The sequence below is a fragment of the Loxodonta africana genome, chromosome 9, assembly GCF_030014295.1.
Source record: "Loxodonta africana isolate mLoxAfr1 chromosome 9, mLoxAfr1.hap2, whole genome shotgun sequence".
NCBI lineage: Eukaryota > Metazoa > Chordata > Mammalia > Proboscidea > Elephantidae > Loxodonta > Loxodonta africana.
The window spans coordinates 48,626,917-48,644,947 of record NC_087350.1 but is presented as its reverse complement, the minus strand read 5'-3'; the positions used below and the strand labels follow the sequence as shown (position 1 = coordinate 48,644,947).

The 18,031-nt window shown below is 42.1% G+C and overlaps 1 protein-coding gene across 7 annotated transcripts in view; it reads left to right on the top strand.

Moving 5' to 3' along the window:
- The window catches only part of ZBTB34 (zinc finger and BTB domain containing 34), a 31,478-nt gene extending 24,694 nt beyond the window's left edge, over nt 1–6,784 (top strand). For all 7 annotated transcript variants that reach the window (XM_064291421.1, XM_064291422.1, XM_064291420.1 and 4 more), the window contains one exon: nt 368–6,784. In XM_064291421.1, the coding sequence (XP_064147491.1) occupies nt 368–1,892 (1,525 nt within the window). In that variant the 3' untranslated portion in view covers nt 1,893–6,784. The remainder of the gene's footprint in view (nt 1–367) is intronic.
- The last annotated feature ends 11,247 nt before the right edge of the window (nt 6,785–18,031 follow it).

The following is an 18,031-nucleotide window of genomic DNA, read 5'->3' as shown; positions in this document are numbered from 1 at the left end:
TTTTTAAAAGTACTTCAAACCGTCAAAAGTAGGTAAAACGGGGAAATTTTTTTTTCCCTTAAAAGTATACCAAATTCTCAGTCAGGGCTGAAACAGCTCTATTGAGTGTAAAATGTTTTCATTTTGATTAAGATGAATGTTAGCTAAATATGGCGCTAGGTTAACCGATCATTGGATTATTTGGCGTTAGGTGAATTAACTGAGACATGGAAGACTAATAATAATAAGCAAGAGGAGAATGCTCAGGCAGAACATGGGGTTATAATAGCTACAGTGGTGGTGGTGGTGTTTTTTTAAGTTTGTATTTATGCCACTTGTATTTAGTGAGGTGTTAATGGTGAATTGTGAAACCTCTCTCCTTCTGCAGATTACGCTTCATGTCAGTAGAAATGGACAGCAGCAGTTTTATTCAGTTTGATGTGCCCGAGTACAGCAGCACCGTTCTGAGCCAGCTGAATGAACTCCGCCTGCAAGGAAAACTATGTGACATCATTGTCCACATTCAGGGTCAGCCATTCCGAGCCCACAAAGCAGTCCTTGCTGCCAGCTCCCCATATTTCCGGGACCATTCAGCATTAAGTACCATGAGTGGCTTGTCAATATCAGTGATTAAAAATCCCAATGTGTTTGAACAGTTGCTTTCATTTTGTTACACTGGAAGAATGTCCTTGCAGCTAAAGGATGTTGTCAGCTTTCTGACTGCAGCTAGCTTTCTTCAGATGCAGTGTGTCATTGACAAGTGCACGCAGATCCTAGAGAGCATCCATTCAAAAATCACTGTTGGAGATGTTGACTCTGTTACTGTTGGTGCTGAAGAGAATCCAGAGAGTCGGAACGGAGTTAAAGACAGCAGCTTCTTTGCCAACCCAGTTGAGGTCTCCCCTCCATATTGCTCTCAGGTGCGGCAGTCCACCACAAGCAGTGATCTTCGGATGGAGACAACCCCCAGCAAAGCTTTGCGTGGCCGCTTACAGGAGGAAGGGCACTCGGACCGAGGGAGCAGTGGGAGCGTCTCTGAGTATGAGATTCAGATAGAGGGAGACCATGAGCAAGGGGATCTGCTGGTGAGGGAAAGCCAGATCACTGAGGTGAAAGTGAAGATGGAAAAGTCTGACCGGCCCAGCTGTTCAGACAGTTCCTCCCTGGGTGACGATGGGTACCACACTGAGATGGTTGATGGGGAACAAGTTGTGGCAGTGAATGTGGGTTCCTATGGCTCTGTGCTACAGCACGCATATTCCTACTCCCAAGCAGCCTCACAGCCAACCAACGTATCAGAAGCTTTTGGAAGTTTGAGTAATTCCAGTCCATCCAGGTCCATGCTGAGCTGTTTCCGAGGAGGGCGTGCCCGCCAAAAGCGGGCTTTGTCTGTCCATATGCACAGTGATCTGCAGGGTTTGGTGCAGGGATCTGACAGCGAGGCTATGGTGAATAACCCTGGGTATGAGAGCAGTCCCCGGGAGAGGAGTGCAAGAGGTCACTGGTACCCATACAATGAAAGGTTGATCTGTATTTACTGTGGAAAGTCCTTCAACCAGAAAGGAAGCCTTGACAGGCACATGCGACTCCACATGGGAATCACCCCCTTTGTGTGCAAGTTCTGTGGGAAGAAGTACACACGGAAGGACCAGCTGGAGTACCACATCCGGGGCCATACTGATGATAAACCATTCCGCTGTGAGATTTGTGGGAAGTGCTTTCCATTCCAAGGAACCCTCAACCAACACCTGCGAAAAAACCACCCAGGCGTAGCCGAAGTCAGGAGTCGCATCGAGTCCCCTGAGAGAACAGATGTGTACGTGGAACAGAAACTAGAAAATGATGCATCAGCCTCGGAGATGGCCCTAGATTCCCGAATGGAAATTCACACAGTATCCGATGCTCCTGATTAAGATGGTAAAGAAGTGCACCCAAACAAAGCACATTAATCAATGCATATTTGTGATTTGCTTTGTTGTAATCTTTGGTTTTCCCAACCATCTGGAAATCTCTTGTTTTCTTGGCAGTCTAAGGTTTCTGGATGGAACACTTCATTGTGTTTATCCTTTTCCCCACTTCCCTCCTCCCAAGGAGCTCAAAGCATGAAGGGCAACATATCCAGGGAAAACGCAGGCTGACAGTATTCCTCTCTGGCTGAACTCTTTAATCCAAAATCTGCCAGTGATTTAGCTATGCCAACTGGTTGACGCTACATTCTCTACCAAGAGGTGTACTCTCTCTCATTGCGTGTGCTGGCACTGGTGCATTTCCACCAAGAGAGACTAGGATGCCGTCAGCCGATACAAATGGGTAATCTTTTCTAATTTAAAATTACTTTTAGGGGATAGTTAGACAATTTATATATATATATAATAAAGTGATTATTATATATATAGTATATATACATTCTCAAATTTGATTTTATTCTAGTTGAGGTGAATGTAAGAGGAATATATAATACAATGTGAACAGGGCTTTTGACTCTGTCTCATCCCTACCTAATATGTTAGGATTTTGCCCCTTTATTTCCCTTACAAAAGAATGTTAATGGTTTTCATATATATTAATCTTTGTGTCCAAAAGCAAGCAAAGCAAATCACAGTCTTCATAGCTCTGCTTCATAACAAGTACATAAACCAAATGCCATAAAATGTATCCTACTCTAGTTGGAAACCGTTTGGAATTTTTGTTAGTTGTCCAGTAGGTGAGCTGGATGACCTGTGGTGCTGACCTTTTTACATATTGTAGTGTTATATTAGCCAACCCCAAAGGAGCAGTGGTTTTCAATGTTTTTACTGGCCTACAAATCTACCTTCATTCCGTACTGTAGAAACATACATACCAGGTAACTAAATCGAATCACTCTACCACGAGCTAGTACTCGAACTAAAGGAAAGGAGTTTGTAGCTCTGTCTACAAAATTCTCCAAGCAGTGTTGTGTTCTTTTTCTTTCACTTTTCAAACAGTCAGTTCAGGTGCACAGCAACTTTTTCTACATGCAGTTCCCAGGGAAACTGCAGAACTTGGAATTTGTACTTTTTGTAAAGATACACTCTATGGGAATTGCAAGCAATATACCTATCTTAGTATTGTGTGTGCTAATGAGAGCCTCAATGGCTCCCCCACTCTCTCAGTGTTTCCTGCTTAAAGAAACCAACAGTTAAAAAGCCCTCTAGTATACTCTGTGTGTCACCATTTTTTTTTTGGGTCACGTGGTGCTATCTTTATGTTAAGTATCTTTTAGGTCAGTATAGTATAGAAAATGTGAAGTATAATGGTAATAGTGAATTACAGTTACAATTTTTTTCCTCTTTTGAGTTCATAGCTTGAAAAGAGACCTCAAAAGCATGTGCTGGCAAACACATTACTGTATAAAAACTTACCTGAGTCCTATTTCAATAATGTTTTAGTAGTACTTTAGGAAATGTCTTCAGTTCTGGATTTTGCTCACATGTGTGCTTCTAGTATACAAAACAGGCTCTACAAGATTGCTTTGGTACTGTATACTCTGGCAAAGAGTAATTTTGTGAGTAATTTGGTTGTGAGTTTGTGCTGCAGGCTGCTGTTGGGATGTCAGCACTCCAGACTCTGCTTGAGAACCTTGGCTCTGAAAACTCAAAACCAGCGGTTCTCCACAGAACAGCAAAACCATTGGAAAGAAAAACAAAAATGAAAAGCGCAACCTCATAGGCTATGAGTTAAGTTAGAGGAATACAAAAAATAGACGTTTGCTGGTTTTCCATGCTTTTTTGGCTCTTAAAATACAAATAATGGCAATTTGGGGTGGGGGGGGATTTTTTTTTTTTTTTTTTTTTTAAACAAAACCATTCAAGCCCTTTGTGATAGACCCCCGGGGGTGGTAGCTGCGCAGTAGTATCTCTTTAGCACACAGATCTGCTCACATGTGAACTGCTGCACTACACATCAGTGTTACTACGTACAGATTACACTCTAACTCCCGCTGCTCCAGAGGAGTGGCTCTTGCTAAATCGGGTATATAGTATGCCTTTTTCCTCGTCAAACTGCCTAAGTAATGGGTTCATTCTCTCTCTGAAGCACTTGTTCAACTCCTGTTTAAGCCGTGTGCCTCAAGGGGAGGCTGGACCCCAAGTGTTTACCCACTTAAATATGTTCTGGGGTTTCAGGTAAATGTTTGTGAATTCTTTTTCCTTACATGAATAAGTTTGGTTTTGATTTTTTTTTAAGAATTAAATACAAAAAAATTGTGTTTTGATACAAATTAAGTTTGCGACAAGAAATGCCCAAATCAAGGACATGAGAGGTCAGGCTCAGGGAAGGAACCTCCTTTTCACTCAGGCTTGGGGCATTCTGAGAGGTCTCTAGAGCATTCTGCGATATGTGAGACAAGTTAGGAGGGGAGGGCGCTTGGGGCAAGCACCTTGAATGTCCTGGTTCTTGTCATTGTGTCAGTCTTAACCTTATTTACATGGAGTTCTTTGTATTTGTAAATTTGTTTAACTGGTTTGAGTTTACCAAAGAGTGACTTATCCAAAATTGTCTCTGACAAAAATAAACATTGCTTTGATTGTACAGTTCAGGTTCAAACATTGTAATGGGACTGTTAAAGGGGCAGAAAATTGACTGAGTTTTTCTCTAATAATAATGATTCCGCATTTTGCAAGTTTCACTTGCTCCCATTCATGTTGCTAACACTTTACCCTTTCCACTGCTAGCAGTGTTAAGAATGAATTCTCAAGCCATAACACAGTACTGTAAAGTTCCACAGGGCTTTGAGGGAGGCAGCCGTAGACCAGCACAGAGATGTGTAGCCTCTCTAAGCACTCATACTGTCATGCTTCCTACTGCGCATGGCTGTGAAAGATTAACTCTGGCAGCAGCAATTAATTGTGCCTTGTCACATGAGGATGTGCCAGGAGGATTAACATGACCACAGAACAGAAACATTCTCTCCCCGAAGTTCACGTCTCCACAGACGAAGTACGCTGTTGTAACTCCTTAGAGCAATTCTTTTTGGAAAGCAAAGTCCCTATTTCTGTACAGTTTTAGGTTAGATGTTTCATTTATAACAAATGCAGAAATCAATTAAGATAAAGTGATATGTGAAGAAATCTTTTACAGTAAAATATATCCTGAATTCATATAGGCTTGTTCATAATTGAGTCTCTTCTTGAGCTACCTTTTTCAATACGTAGACAATGTGAAGACAGTGACAGCGTCCTTTTCTATAGTTGTTTAACCTGTTATTACAAACTGTGAAAACAAAGAATTTTATACTTTACTAATGTTTGTGGTTTTAAACAGTTACTTTCATTTTAATCAGTTCTCTATCCTATAGTTTCTACTCCAGCTGTAAATACATTTAGAAATTATATTTGTAAATACAGTATCTGATGACAAGTTAATTTTTTGGTCAGTGGAAAGCCTCCCAATCGGCTCTGCCTTGGTTTTTTGTTATTTTAAACAGCAGAAAGGATACTGTCAGTTCACTGTTAAGCAGAGTATACTGTAGAACTAAATTGATAGTTTTTTTTTTTTTTTTTTAATAATCTTCCAGAGCATGAGTAGGTGTCTTTTTTAATAATGGCAGTCATAACCAAGTCTTTGTTTTTCCCTTAGCCCAGACCATAGGCCTGCATATTTTTGTGTGTGGTTTTGTTTTTACTTTTGTTTCTACAGGCTATATTTTAGGAAGAACTTGCAGGAATACAAAACAAGGGCTGGGAGGAAAATCGTCTATGTGAACGAGCTTTACGTTAAAGAGATCAGTGTATTTTATTTTAACAACTTTTCCTATTAGTTACTGTGATTTTTATGTTGCTGTCATCGTTATTGTTAAAATCTGTAACGGTTTCCTGTGAAGCCTCCACTGAAAGGGACTCAAATATGCAACAGCTAAACTATTTCCAAGGGCGCACGCCCCTTGAATGGTGCTTCTAGACTGGTCAGGGTTATTTATTAAATTTTATATATGAAAGTATTGGGGAATTGTGTAAATTCTTTATATGAAACTATCTAGTTCTTAAATCATAGATTTCGTAATACTCAGTGCAACTGAACTAAAGGTTCAGAAAAGTCATTCACATTGTTCCAAATTTGTAATGGTTGTCACATGTCACACACATCTTTTTCAGTAAGTGCCGGAGTGTTTCCACTGTTTCTGCCCAGTGCTTGACTTTCTGGCCCAGAAGAGACCCTCTTTTCCCTGGTTCCCTCCCTGGGTCTGGCACAGACAGGGCTATTGTAGTTCTTGATCAAGTCCTGAAGTAAGCCTCGCTTGGCGCTCCTTGTAGCAGATTCAGTAAACAGACCTCTTGCTGCCCCTCAGTGACAAGTATGCTGTGAATTCAACCTTTGGACTTGTTGCTCAAGTCATTGGTTGCTGCTCTGACTATAGTAAGAGGTAAACTTACCTGGTTTGTTTGAGAATGACCATTTTCCTAATGTGAAAACCATCTCTCACCACTTTTATTAGTAGGGCTAACATTTTTTTCCGTTATAAATGGTTGAGCAATTTGAATGACTTAACACAGTGTCATTATCTTGCAATATAAACTGGTAACCTCACAACTCCACACTTCATCACCATATGAAGTAAATGAAGCTAGCTAAGCGGATGCTGTATCAACTAGTAACTTGCCATTAAGGGTTATTTTATAGCATGACTTTAAGACTATTTATTCAAATGATATTTTACTCCTGTATTCATTTTGTTTTAGATTTGTGACATGAATATTTCAGTGCTGCTTAATTTTGTTCTGATGAATCCTTGTTTCTTGCTTGTAAATGGCTTTTTTATGGTATAAATAAAGTCAATGGAAATTGCTGTTTGTAAATAAAAATGCTGCTAGAGCAAATGTGCTGTCGTCTCCCTCTATTTGCCCCCTCCTGGCCCTAACATCTGCGATGTCAGAGTTTCTGTAACCACTGTTTTTGAAAGGTTAGGATTTCATAAGAAGCCGTTTTGCTACTGTTGTGCTGGCAAGAGAAAGAGAAGCAGATGATTTCTAACCTTTTCTCTTGAGTGGCTAAGACCGGATTGTCAAACCCCAGTTGGTACCCAGTTTTCCATAAAATGAATTGCTGGTGACTCCTTTCTCCACTTTTTCTCAAAAAGTGCTCCCTGGATTCCCTTGAATGTATTTTGCTCACTCTTGCCACAGGACATGGGAGTTGCACGTGCTGCTGCTTCTGTCCCAAACTGCCTTCTCCCTCTTAGCCAGTTAACTCCTCATCCTTCAGCTTTCAGCTCAGGCCTTCCTTCCTCAAGGAGCCCTACCCTACACAACCCTTCTAGGTCAGGCCCCTGTAACATAGACTTTTATTGACCTGTATTCCTGCCCTTCAAGATACTTCTTTCAATTTATAATTGTATATTCATTAGTGTGGCTATTCAAGAAATGTTTCTATAAGCTCCATGAGAACAGGGATCTGAACCATTTTTACTCATTACTATATCTTTAGCAAAGGACCAGGCACCACAGTCGGTGCTCAGTAAATTTTTGTTGAATGAATGGGCAAGTGCATGAATTCTGGAGGGTTGGGCAGGGCAGTGGCTGGGAAGCAAGCAGGGATCAAACTTGGCTTCTATGGTGCTAGGAGCAGACTTGCTCCTTCTATGGTGCTAGGAGCAGACTTGCTCCATGCACTTAAGTAAGAGCCACTGTAAAGCAAGATCTCTACCTTCACACTAGGGCTGCTTTAGGATCAGTTGTGCACTGGGAATCTAGGTGTACAAGGTGAGAGGTCTGTGCTGGTACACAAGGGGGTGGTGGAAAAAGTACACTGAATTGTGAGTCTGGAGATCTGGCTTCTAGTCCTGACACTACATGATGGCTACCTTGAGTATATACCTCACCCTCTTTAGGCCCAGTTTGTCTGTAAAATGAGGAAGCTGGAATCTTGTGGCTCAGGTATGGTGTGAAGCAGTAGCTTCGAACAGATGTGTTTATTCCCTAAGGCTGGAAAAGTAGCCCACCATCAAGAATCAAAAGATGAGCCTCTTAGATCAGCCTGAGACCAGAAGAACTAGATGGTGCCCGGCTACAACTGATGACTGCCCTGACAGGGAACACAACAGAAAACCCCTAAGGGAGCAGGAGAGCAGTGGGATGCAGACCCCAAATTCTCGTAAAAAGACCAGACTTAATGGTCAGACTGAGACTAGAAGGACCCCGGAGGTCATGGTCCCCAGACTTTCTGTTAGCGCAAGACAGGAACCATTCCCGAAGCCAACTCTTCAGACAGGTATTGGACTGGACTATGGGATAGAAAATGATAGTGGTGAAGAGTGAGCTTCTTGGCTCAAGTAGACACATGAGACTATGTGGGCAGCTCCTGTCTGAAGGGGAGATGAGAGGGCGGGGGGGGGCGGAAGCTAGCCAAATGAACACGAAAATAGTGACTGGAGGGAGGGAGTGTGCTGTCATTAGGGGGAGAGCAACTAGGAGTTTACAGTAAGGTGTATATAAATTTTTGTATGAGACACTGACTTAATTTGTAAACTTTCACTTAAAGCATAATAAAAAAATTAAAAAAAAAAAAGATGAGCCTCTTTAGCCGGAGAGTTAGAGGAATATCCCCGTGGGGTGCAGTCCTGACAATGAGAGCACCAACTGAAGCAGATGCAGAGTCGAGTAGATGTTGTGTAGACCAGATTGAGATGCACTGCTGGCACAAGGTAAGCAGTAGCTCACTCTTCTTTTAATTTATCCTGAGGTCAGGACCTATCTTACCTTTAATTTCTTCCAGTTATAATTCATACAATCGTTGACTAAGCCTACCTGGTTTCAGAAATGTTTATGATGTCTTTTATAGTGTCAAAGGACTATCACCAATCCCTCATTTCTTGCTGAGCTTCATCTCTTACTTCCTGAACCATTTCCTTGAAAGTCCTGAAACCTGAATGAAACATTTAAATGTCTCAGGGTGCCCAACCCTCTGCAGCAGGCCTAGCTTACACACCTTTTGTCTGCAAGTAAGGCTCAAAACTTTTCAGAACACAAAATAAATGGCAGAAAGGCCACTGTAAAGGGAACAAATGTTGCAGAACACATCGCACTTGGGATAGTGCCAGGGATCCTTCACTGGGTGATTACAGTGATTGGCCAGAGGTATACAATAAAGCTTGCTGTCTATATCTCATTGGTCAAGCCTGTACTCTTAAGTTATGTGTATATGTACATACTGTGTTTTATAATGCAAACACCCACAGGGCAACCTGCCTGCTTCTGCAAGAACAGAGCTGCCTCCCTTTCCTCTCAGCTCTAAGACAGTAAATAGCTCCCCACCCTTTGTTGTCTTTGAAAGAGTTTGCTTAGTGGGGCTCCTTTTGTTCTGCCTCTGCCCTAAGTGAGCTTGCATTTTATCAAGGATGGGGTCCAGCAGGGCCTCTGGAGATCAACATCTCTTTTTTGGGAGGGGTGGGGCTAACCGGGTATTTTGCTGTTTTTTATGCTGCTTGCTACTACTAGCTTCTTAGGCCTTGCCCTTGTGGTGCAGACAAGCCCACCTCAGGCTTTGCTGTGGAGAGAGTGAGGTCTCAGGCACTCAAAACATTTCTTCATCCCTTTTGGGCACAGCTTTGGACCTTAGGCACTCTTCTTTGCATCCCAACACAAGATTTGCTCCTGTTAACCTTTCCTGGGCTCCCTGGTGGAAGTGCATGGTCCACGTCCCTGAGCCTCCTAGCTAGAATGTTTTCTGTAGGTTTATTTTCACCACCTTCAGGTGTGGTGCGTGTGTGTGTATGTTCGTTCTTTTAAATGTACAAATAAGAGGATAAGTAAGTTTGAATTCTGTCTCCTCAGAGTGCTCAAAATGGCAGGGGAAGACCCTTGCACTTTCATGATAGTGGGAAGGGACCCCACAGCCTATCTACTCCCCTCCCGGATAATACTGGGCCTCCTACAGTAGCCCCATAATTAATTTCTGGTTTCTGCTTTGCTTATGGAAACCGACTGCTTCCCAAGGTGACTCTGCATCTTTGACAACATTCAATGACAGAAAAGTCCTTCCTTATCCTTAGCCCAAAATCTGCCTCCCTGGAGCTTGCACCCTTGGCTCTTTGTTCTACTCTACCTATGGTCACTGAATGCTTTAAATATTCCACAAAATTCCTGGCTCTGTCTAGCCCTCTTTTTGGGCTGCTCTAGTCTAAATGTGTCTCTGGGTTATTTGGTCTAGGCCATAGGGACAATAGGGACATATCTCCCCTTTCTAGTTGCTCTCCCCCTCACCCCCGCCCCGCCACCCCATTTCAGGGCTTTAACAAATCCTGCAATGGGACACGTTTCTGAGAATGATCAGAATTTCATTGGAACTGAGGTTAGTGGAGTCTATAACTTGGATGAACCTGTCTTTGGCAAACATTATTTTTTTGTGTGACTTACTTTAACTAAACTGTCTCTCTGCCAGGCTATTATCTGTTCAACACACATCTGGGTTCTTGGAGCTGTTTTGTTTTTTTTTCTTTTTCCTCCTCAGCCCCTTGACTCTTTTCCCTTGCTTCTCCAAATGTTTACATGAGAATCGAAAGCCATCCATTCACCTTACTTTTGGAGGTCTGGGCTCTGAGCACGGACTCTTGCATGTGAATTTCTTCTGAGGCCTCATATTTATTCCCTTAGAGAGCTTCCTCTCCCTTTGATTACCAATTCCTCCTGCTCTCCAAGGATGTTCTGGCTTTCTCAGGGAGCTGGGCTTAAGCTACAGACACTGACGCTAACTCAGCTGAGAAAAGGTTCCTGTCTTGCTTGCGTATCATCTTTGCAGAGGGAAAGCACTTGAGCCAGTTGCTGGTTTCATACCACTTCCTCTTTGCCCTTTCAACACAACTGTTTTCCCAATACCCAGGCTTCTTTCACTCCTTGCCTGCTGCACCCTGGCCAGGCTGGTGGTGAAATGGGAATGCTATTAGATGTTTAATAACTAAGCTACTAGTTCCCTTCTTTCCCTCCACTGCTTGTCCTCCCTTTCCCCACCAGGGGCCTCCTGCTACCAGGCTCTGTTGAAAGGCCTCATTTCCAACTCCATGGTCAGGGGATGGTGAGCTGCAGGCCCTGTGAGTACTGGAGACTTCCACCCTGACGGTAAGCCCTGCACCTCTCTGCCTACAATTTAACTAGTGGAAATGTTTCCTATGTAATCACCTTTCGTAAAGTGTCAGGTACTATCTGGATATAATGGCCTAAGCCCACATAGAAAAAGCTGGGTAGTCCTCTTCCTGGGGCCTCTGTATGGCTGGATAATAAGGCTTACATCTTCACTGATTCCCCCAGAGAGCCAGCGACAGGGCCTGGTAACTCTCAGAACTCTCCAAGGGCAGATGATCCAGGGACGGGGTAGTCCGTTCCTGGGATTTGCCCTGGGCCCTAAGATGCCTGCTCTCTCAGATCCAGAGGGACAGATCTCAGGTGGTCTGACCATGATTCTGGGACACCACTCCCTCCTGCTGTCCCAAAAAAGACATACATGATTCATGAGCCTTTGCTGGTCCTGATGCACTATGGAAAAGCATCAAAATGCTACTGGTCCTGGGTTGGACCACAATTGCATCCACTGGCTGGAGGCAGTGGACACGTCCCGTAAATGGAGGGCTCAACCTTAGGGCTAAAATTATCTGGGACTAGTTTTGAGGTCCCTTGAGAACCTACACCCTGCTGGAGGGAGAAAAGACCAGGAGAGACCCACTCTGAGGGAGGAGACCCAGCTAGGTGAAGAGGGGGAAGGGCCATGAAACAAAATTCAGGGGAATTAAAAAGTCAAATGTAGAATAATGAAACCATGAAAGAACTAGAAAAAAAGGAGGTGAAGACTTGCTTTTGCAATGGGAAGATCATTTTAAGGATAAGACCAAAAATAAGAAATCTTAAAGGAAAAATATAGATTTATGATTATACAGCCTAAAACATAAAAATTTAAAATGCAAACACAATTTTAAAAATAAATGCCTTTGTAACATATAGAGCAAGAACTTTAAAAATTAAGAGAGAGATGAATACTCCAATTTAAAAAGGAGAAAGGACAAGAAAATAATCCACAGAAGAAATGCAAAAAGCTAATAAATACATAATAAAGATATTTTACCTCACTAGAAAGCAGTTAAAAACAATTAAAGCAGTAACGAGAGACCATTTTTTTCACTTACTCAGTTTGCAATACCCAGCATTGATGAGGGCAGGAGAAAATGGCAAATTCATACCTTGATGTTGGAAGTAGAAGCTAGTGTAACATCTCTGTAAAGTAAGTTTGGTACCATGTTTCAAAATTTTAAATGTGCATTCCTTTTGAAACAGCGGTACTATTACTGAGAGTTTAACCTAGGAAGATAATCTAACAAGTGGCCAAGGTGTACAAGTTTGTTCACCCCAGCATTGATTATAATATTGAGAAATTGGAAGCCTCCATAATATCCATCAATAAATCTGGTATATAAAATGTTGATATAAATGTGTAAATAAACCTCTATGGCGTCAAGAAGTATCCATGACATATTGTTGAGGGTAAAAAAGCAACTTACAAATGAACACGTGTAGCGTGAGACTATTTAGGTTAAAATATACACATGTATATATAACATTACATTATATGATAATGTATACATAATGGCTTAAATACCTATAGATAGCTATATTTATTTAATGAGATAATACATGGTACACAGTAAATGTTTTATAAATTAGAAAATGAGGGTGGGTAGAGTGGACTGTAGCCAGATGTCAAGGTACATTTTATTTCAAACCATGGAATTTGGAATTCATTTTGTGGCCAAGGAGAGGCAGTAGAACTCAATTCAATGAACACTTACGGAGTGCCTACACATTTAAGAAATGTTAAAGTTGAAAGGACTTTTCCATAGAGAATATTATTACAGAAAGCAAGGTTTATACCAGGGCAAGGTCAGCAAATTGGCTCCCAAGGGCAGATTACCAGGGGCCGGTGCCAGCTCTCGGCCTTATAGACTTAGAAACCTGACTCTGGAACACAGGGAAAGAGGGTCTGAACCAACCACTGACTTAAAGTCACGAAGTGTAAAGACTGATGGATAGAGTTAGCATGCCAACGTATTATGTTTTAATGATGTAACTGGAAGGTCAAAATTAGCACGTTCATTTTAGGCATCCCTACATGGGAAGCTACTACTACTACTATCGCCACGCATGCATAATGGCTGCCATTCATTAAACATTTACTTGGTACCAGACGATATACTTTTTAAAAATTTATCAGCTACTAAAATTCATCGATACTATGCAACTTGTAAAAATTTAACAGTGGAATAATGATCACAAAGTTATAACACCAGGGTTTGAGTTCCTCATACTTGATCTACACTATGTGCCCCCTGCAGTAAGAAGGGATACCATAGCTAAATGACATAGGCAGTTTTCTTCTCTTATTAGATGTGGCCAGTGCTCATCTTCTCCTTCCCATCTGACAAACTGGATGCAACCAGAAAAGAGAGACCAGAACAATGAGAGACATGGAATCATGTCATAGGAGAAATGAATGCTAAAACGAATAATTTTGAGGACTTCAAATACTGGAAGGATTTTCATATGGAAAATAGCTTGATATATTCATCACCTGGCATAACGCCTAACACATTATAGGTGCTCATTAAATATTTACTCTATGTCTGAGGGGATAAATCAATTAATAAACAAGTCATTTGCTGATTATCTCCAGAGTCCAAAAATTAGGACGAAAATCATTCTAGAATCACAGAATTAGGTGCCAATTATAAGAAAAGCTTTGCCTCAATGTATGAAAAAAATTATATATTATAGCTATCTAATGAAATAGGCTGTCTCTAAAGGTAGAGTGTGCCCCAAAGCTGTACCTGTTCCCTTGGATATTACAGAAGGGATTGCTGCTTCAGATGGGTATTCCAACTAGCTGACTTTTAAAAATTTCTACAGCACTGTGATTTGCTTTCTTCTTTGGGTTTTTCTGTTGTGTGCTCTCATTTCTCCATTAAGATAATCATTTCCTCCCCCTCTGAAAATCCATTTGTATTTCTTTCCTCACGTGTAAGCAAATACTATTATAACAGACTAAATCTTCAGCTGCTCATTCCTTTATTCTTACCACTCCACCACACACGAAATTTGGAATTTATCCTGTGGCATGGGAAGGCAGTAGAGCTCAATTCAATGAACATCTATGGAGTGGCGCAGTTGTTAAGCATTTGGCTACTAACCGAAAGTTTGGCAATTTGAACCTAGCAGTGGCTCCACGGGAGAAAGATGTGGTAGTCTGCTTCCGTAAAGATTACAGCCTTGGAAGCCCTACTCTGTCCTATAGGAATTGACTCAATGGCAATGGGTTTGGTTTGGTATTTGGTTTACATATTTAAGAAAGGACAAAGTTGAAGACTTTATATGTATTCCAATGCCTCATGAACAAGTGTGGAAAAGTTCCAAAGGTGTTAAGAGTACAAACACCATCCTTAGTTCTTTTCTGATTTTTAAAAAATATTGTATTTTTGGGGAAAGTACACAGCAAAACAGGTTCCGATTCAATAATCTACAGGGAGTTAGCAGTGAGTTCAGCAGTGGAGAAAGACTTCAGTCACATTAATCACGTAGTTAATCTATAATCATGAAATGCAATGAAGAAAAGGTAAAGCAAACTATGAGAGCTTATAGCAGGGGGATCTGACCTCATGTAGGAGTCAGAGAAGGCTTCCCGGAGGAAGTGTCACTTGAGAGAGACCTGACAGTAAGAGTTAGCTAGATAAAGGGGGTGAGAGGGAGGAAGAGCATTCCAGGCAGAGGGAACAGCATTTGCAAAGACCTTGAGACTGGAGAAATCCCAGCATGTACAAAGAATTGAAAAAAGGCCAAAGTTGCTGGAGCACAGGGAGCTAGGAGGAGCATGATCTGAGGTGAGATGCGTGGAGGGCAGGTTCCTGGGGTTTGGCTCTTCATTTCCAATGCTCACTTGATGACCTCGCTCCTTGTACTATGCTTCTTTGGCCAAGAAGCCGACTTTCTAATAGATCCATTCCTTCCTTAGGCTGGGTAACTTTTTCAGATGACAGTTAAGCTTTCTTGGCCTGAGAGTCAACCTATCTTCTTTAAGGTTGCATATCTCAGTCCTGATTTACTTCACTTGCTTTTTAAATGGAAGGTTCAGAGAGAATCTTATTTCCCTTATAGTTTTGCTTCTAGGAGGTGCCTCATTCTAGCCCGCGGACCTGATATTACAGTGCTTGGTACTGGGCTAGGTACTTGGTACCAGAGATGAAACCTGTATGCTTCCTGCCCTTGAAAAGCTCACAGCCTAGTGGGGGACTTAGATAAAAAAAAATGGTGTGGTGTATACCTTTGCCAAAACTCATTAAACTGTCCATTGAAAATGGATACATTTTATTTTATGTAAATTATATCCAAATAACCCCTCCACCCAAAAAAACCAAAACAAAACCAAAATCCCAAACTGTTGCCATTGAGTCAATTCTGACTCATAGCAACCCTATAGGACAGAATAGAATTGTCCATAGGGTTTCCAAGGAGCAGCTGGTGGATTCCAATGGCTGACCTTTTGGTTACCAGCCCAGCTCTTAACCACTGCGCCACCGGGCTCCGTATCCTAATAAAGTTGATTTTAAAAGATTTTAAAAGAAAAAAACCTGTTAATATGCAACCCTGTGATAGAAGTGTAACCCGTTGCTCCCATTCTTAAGCTGGGAGTTAAATTATTATTTTTTTACAGCGTTATATTAGTTTCTGAGGGCTGCCATAACCATTTACCACAAATTAGGTAGCTTAAAACAATGTATATTTATTCTGTCACACTTCTGGGGGCTAGAAGTGCGAAACCATGCTCTGAAGTCCGAAGATCATGCTCCCTCCGAAGGGGCTCCTCCTCCAAACTTCTAGGATCTGATAACCCCAAACTCTTCCCTTACCTCCCCACCCCAAACACAAGGGATGGTAGCTGCTTTCCCACAGTTATTGCCTGTCGTAGTCTATTGGTTCTGTTTTTTTTTTCCAGACCTCCAATATCTCATTAACTTATTCCTTGTATTAAATTCCCTCAGTTGAAATAAATAGTATGATTTCTGTTTTCTTAATTGGACTCTGATTCCTCAAAGATGGAGTTCTGGGATCAATTTGATTGTGTTCTTAGCCTTGAATACAGTGGTCTCTTGCCAGTGGGAAATGCATCCTTGCAGTAGCATCATGGTTAATTAAGTTATCATCTGTTGTCGATTGTGATGAAATGCCTATCGAAGCAATGCCTTAGGAAGCCATGTGACTACTACCTTGAGCATTGATACAGAAATAATCACTAGAAGGGCTCAGAATGGGTGGCTCCTCCTGATTGCACTGGAGAATTTACAGAAAGAAAATAATAAACTTAAGGTTCAAGTCATAGTAAGAGAATCAGAGAGCTTCTATAGTGGGTCTAAAATAATCTTTCTTGAGATGTGGGATCAACGTCAGTGAAAAGCAAACCAGAATTATAATGTTAGTTGAATTCATAGACTTTCCATGTTTCTCATGAGAAGGTGAGGGCATTGATTGGGAAGGAATGGGACCCTGAGACCCTGAGCAGGGCATCTGGATGGATTCAGATAAAGCTGAGAATCTTGAATCCCTGAGTCTCTCTGAGCCTTCTTTGCCATTGGAAGCAGCTTGTCCTTCCACATCTCAGGTGGAAAGCCCTTCCATGCTTGAAGACCTATTATAATCTCACCTGGGACAGTTGCCTTGTAAGGAGATGTCTGTTCTCTTCAAGATCCATCCAACCACCGCTTAGTTGCTTCCAAAACTATATATTCAGATTTCAGCATGCTTCAGAATATAAGAGATGACCTGGAAGGGAACAGTTAATACAACAAAATAATTTCAAGATTTTGCCATTTATATCAAGAAAAACCTGGGAAATATGTGTGGCAGTGATCAAAGAAGGACAGAAAAATGAGGAAACTGAGGCACACAGAGGTTTAGACACTTGTCCAAGGCCACATAGTTAGGAAGTGCCAAAGCTGAGATTGTTTCCTAGAACTGACTGAATTCAAAACTTCATTCTTGACCCCTGGTCTTCCAGTCTTCCCCTGCCATCCACGTGGGAGGCTGCTTCTTCTGAAGCCCCTTGTGGGCACCTCACCATTGTCATTGTTACCTGTGCCCTCAGTGACAGTGCTTTTTTCTGTGTCCTGTCCTCTGTCTCCAAATGCCCCCAAAGACACAAGCCCCCAGGAGCTGGAGGAGCACTGCATTTCAGAATCTTCATTGTACCCAGGCTTTGATGTCCTCTACACAGAAGCTGCCTCTTGGGCACGAGGGCAGGGTGGTTTGTGCCCCTGTATTAGTTATCTATTGCTGCATAAAAAATTTACCACAAACTTAGTGACTTAAAACAATATACATTTATTATCTCACAGTTTTTGTGGGTCAGGAATCCAGGTACAGTTTAGCAGGGCCCTCTGCTTCAGGGTCTCCTCGGAAGGCTGTAATCAAAGCGTTGGCTGGGGCTGTAGTCTCATCTCAGGCTCAACAGAGGAAGGATCTGCTTCTGAGATCATGTGGTTGTTAGCAGCAATCAGTTCCTTGAAGGCTGCCAGACTGAGGGCCCCAGTTTCTTGCTGGCTATCAGCTGGAGGACACTCTTAGCTCCTTGCTGCATGGCCCTCTCATTTGGGCAGTCACAACATGGCAGCTTGCTTCTTCAAAGCCAGCAAGAGAGAGTCTCCTAGCAGGATAGGTTACAGTCTTATCTGACAAAACCACACACTCATAATCACATACATCCCATCACCTATGCCATATTCTGTTGATCAGAAGCAAGTCAGGTCCTGCCCACACTCAAGGGGAAGGGAATCACACAAGGCCATGGACACCAGGAGGCAGCAATCATGGGGACCACTCTAGAGTCTGTCTGCCACAGCCGTTGCACATTTAATCCCGTCTTGGTGTATGCTTCTTGATGAACTGGGACTAATATCAGAGGTTCCAAGAGTAGTCAGAGAAAATAGGTGGTAAGATGTGGATTTAGAACTGGCTCACCCACTGCCTAGCAGGCGGACTATGCCTTCCTGGTGGGGCACGGATAGTCCTTG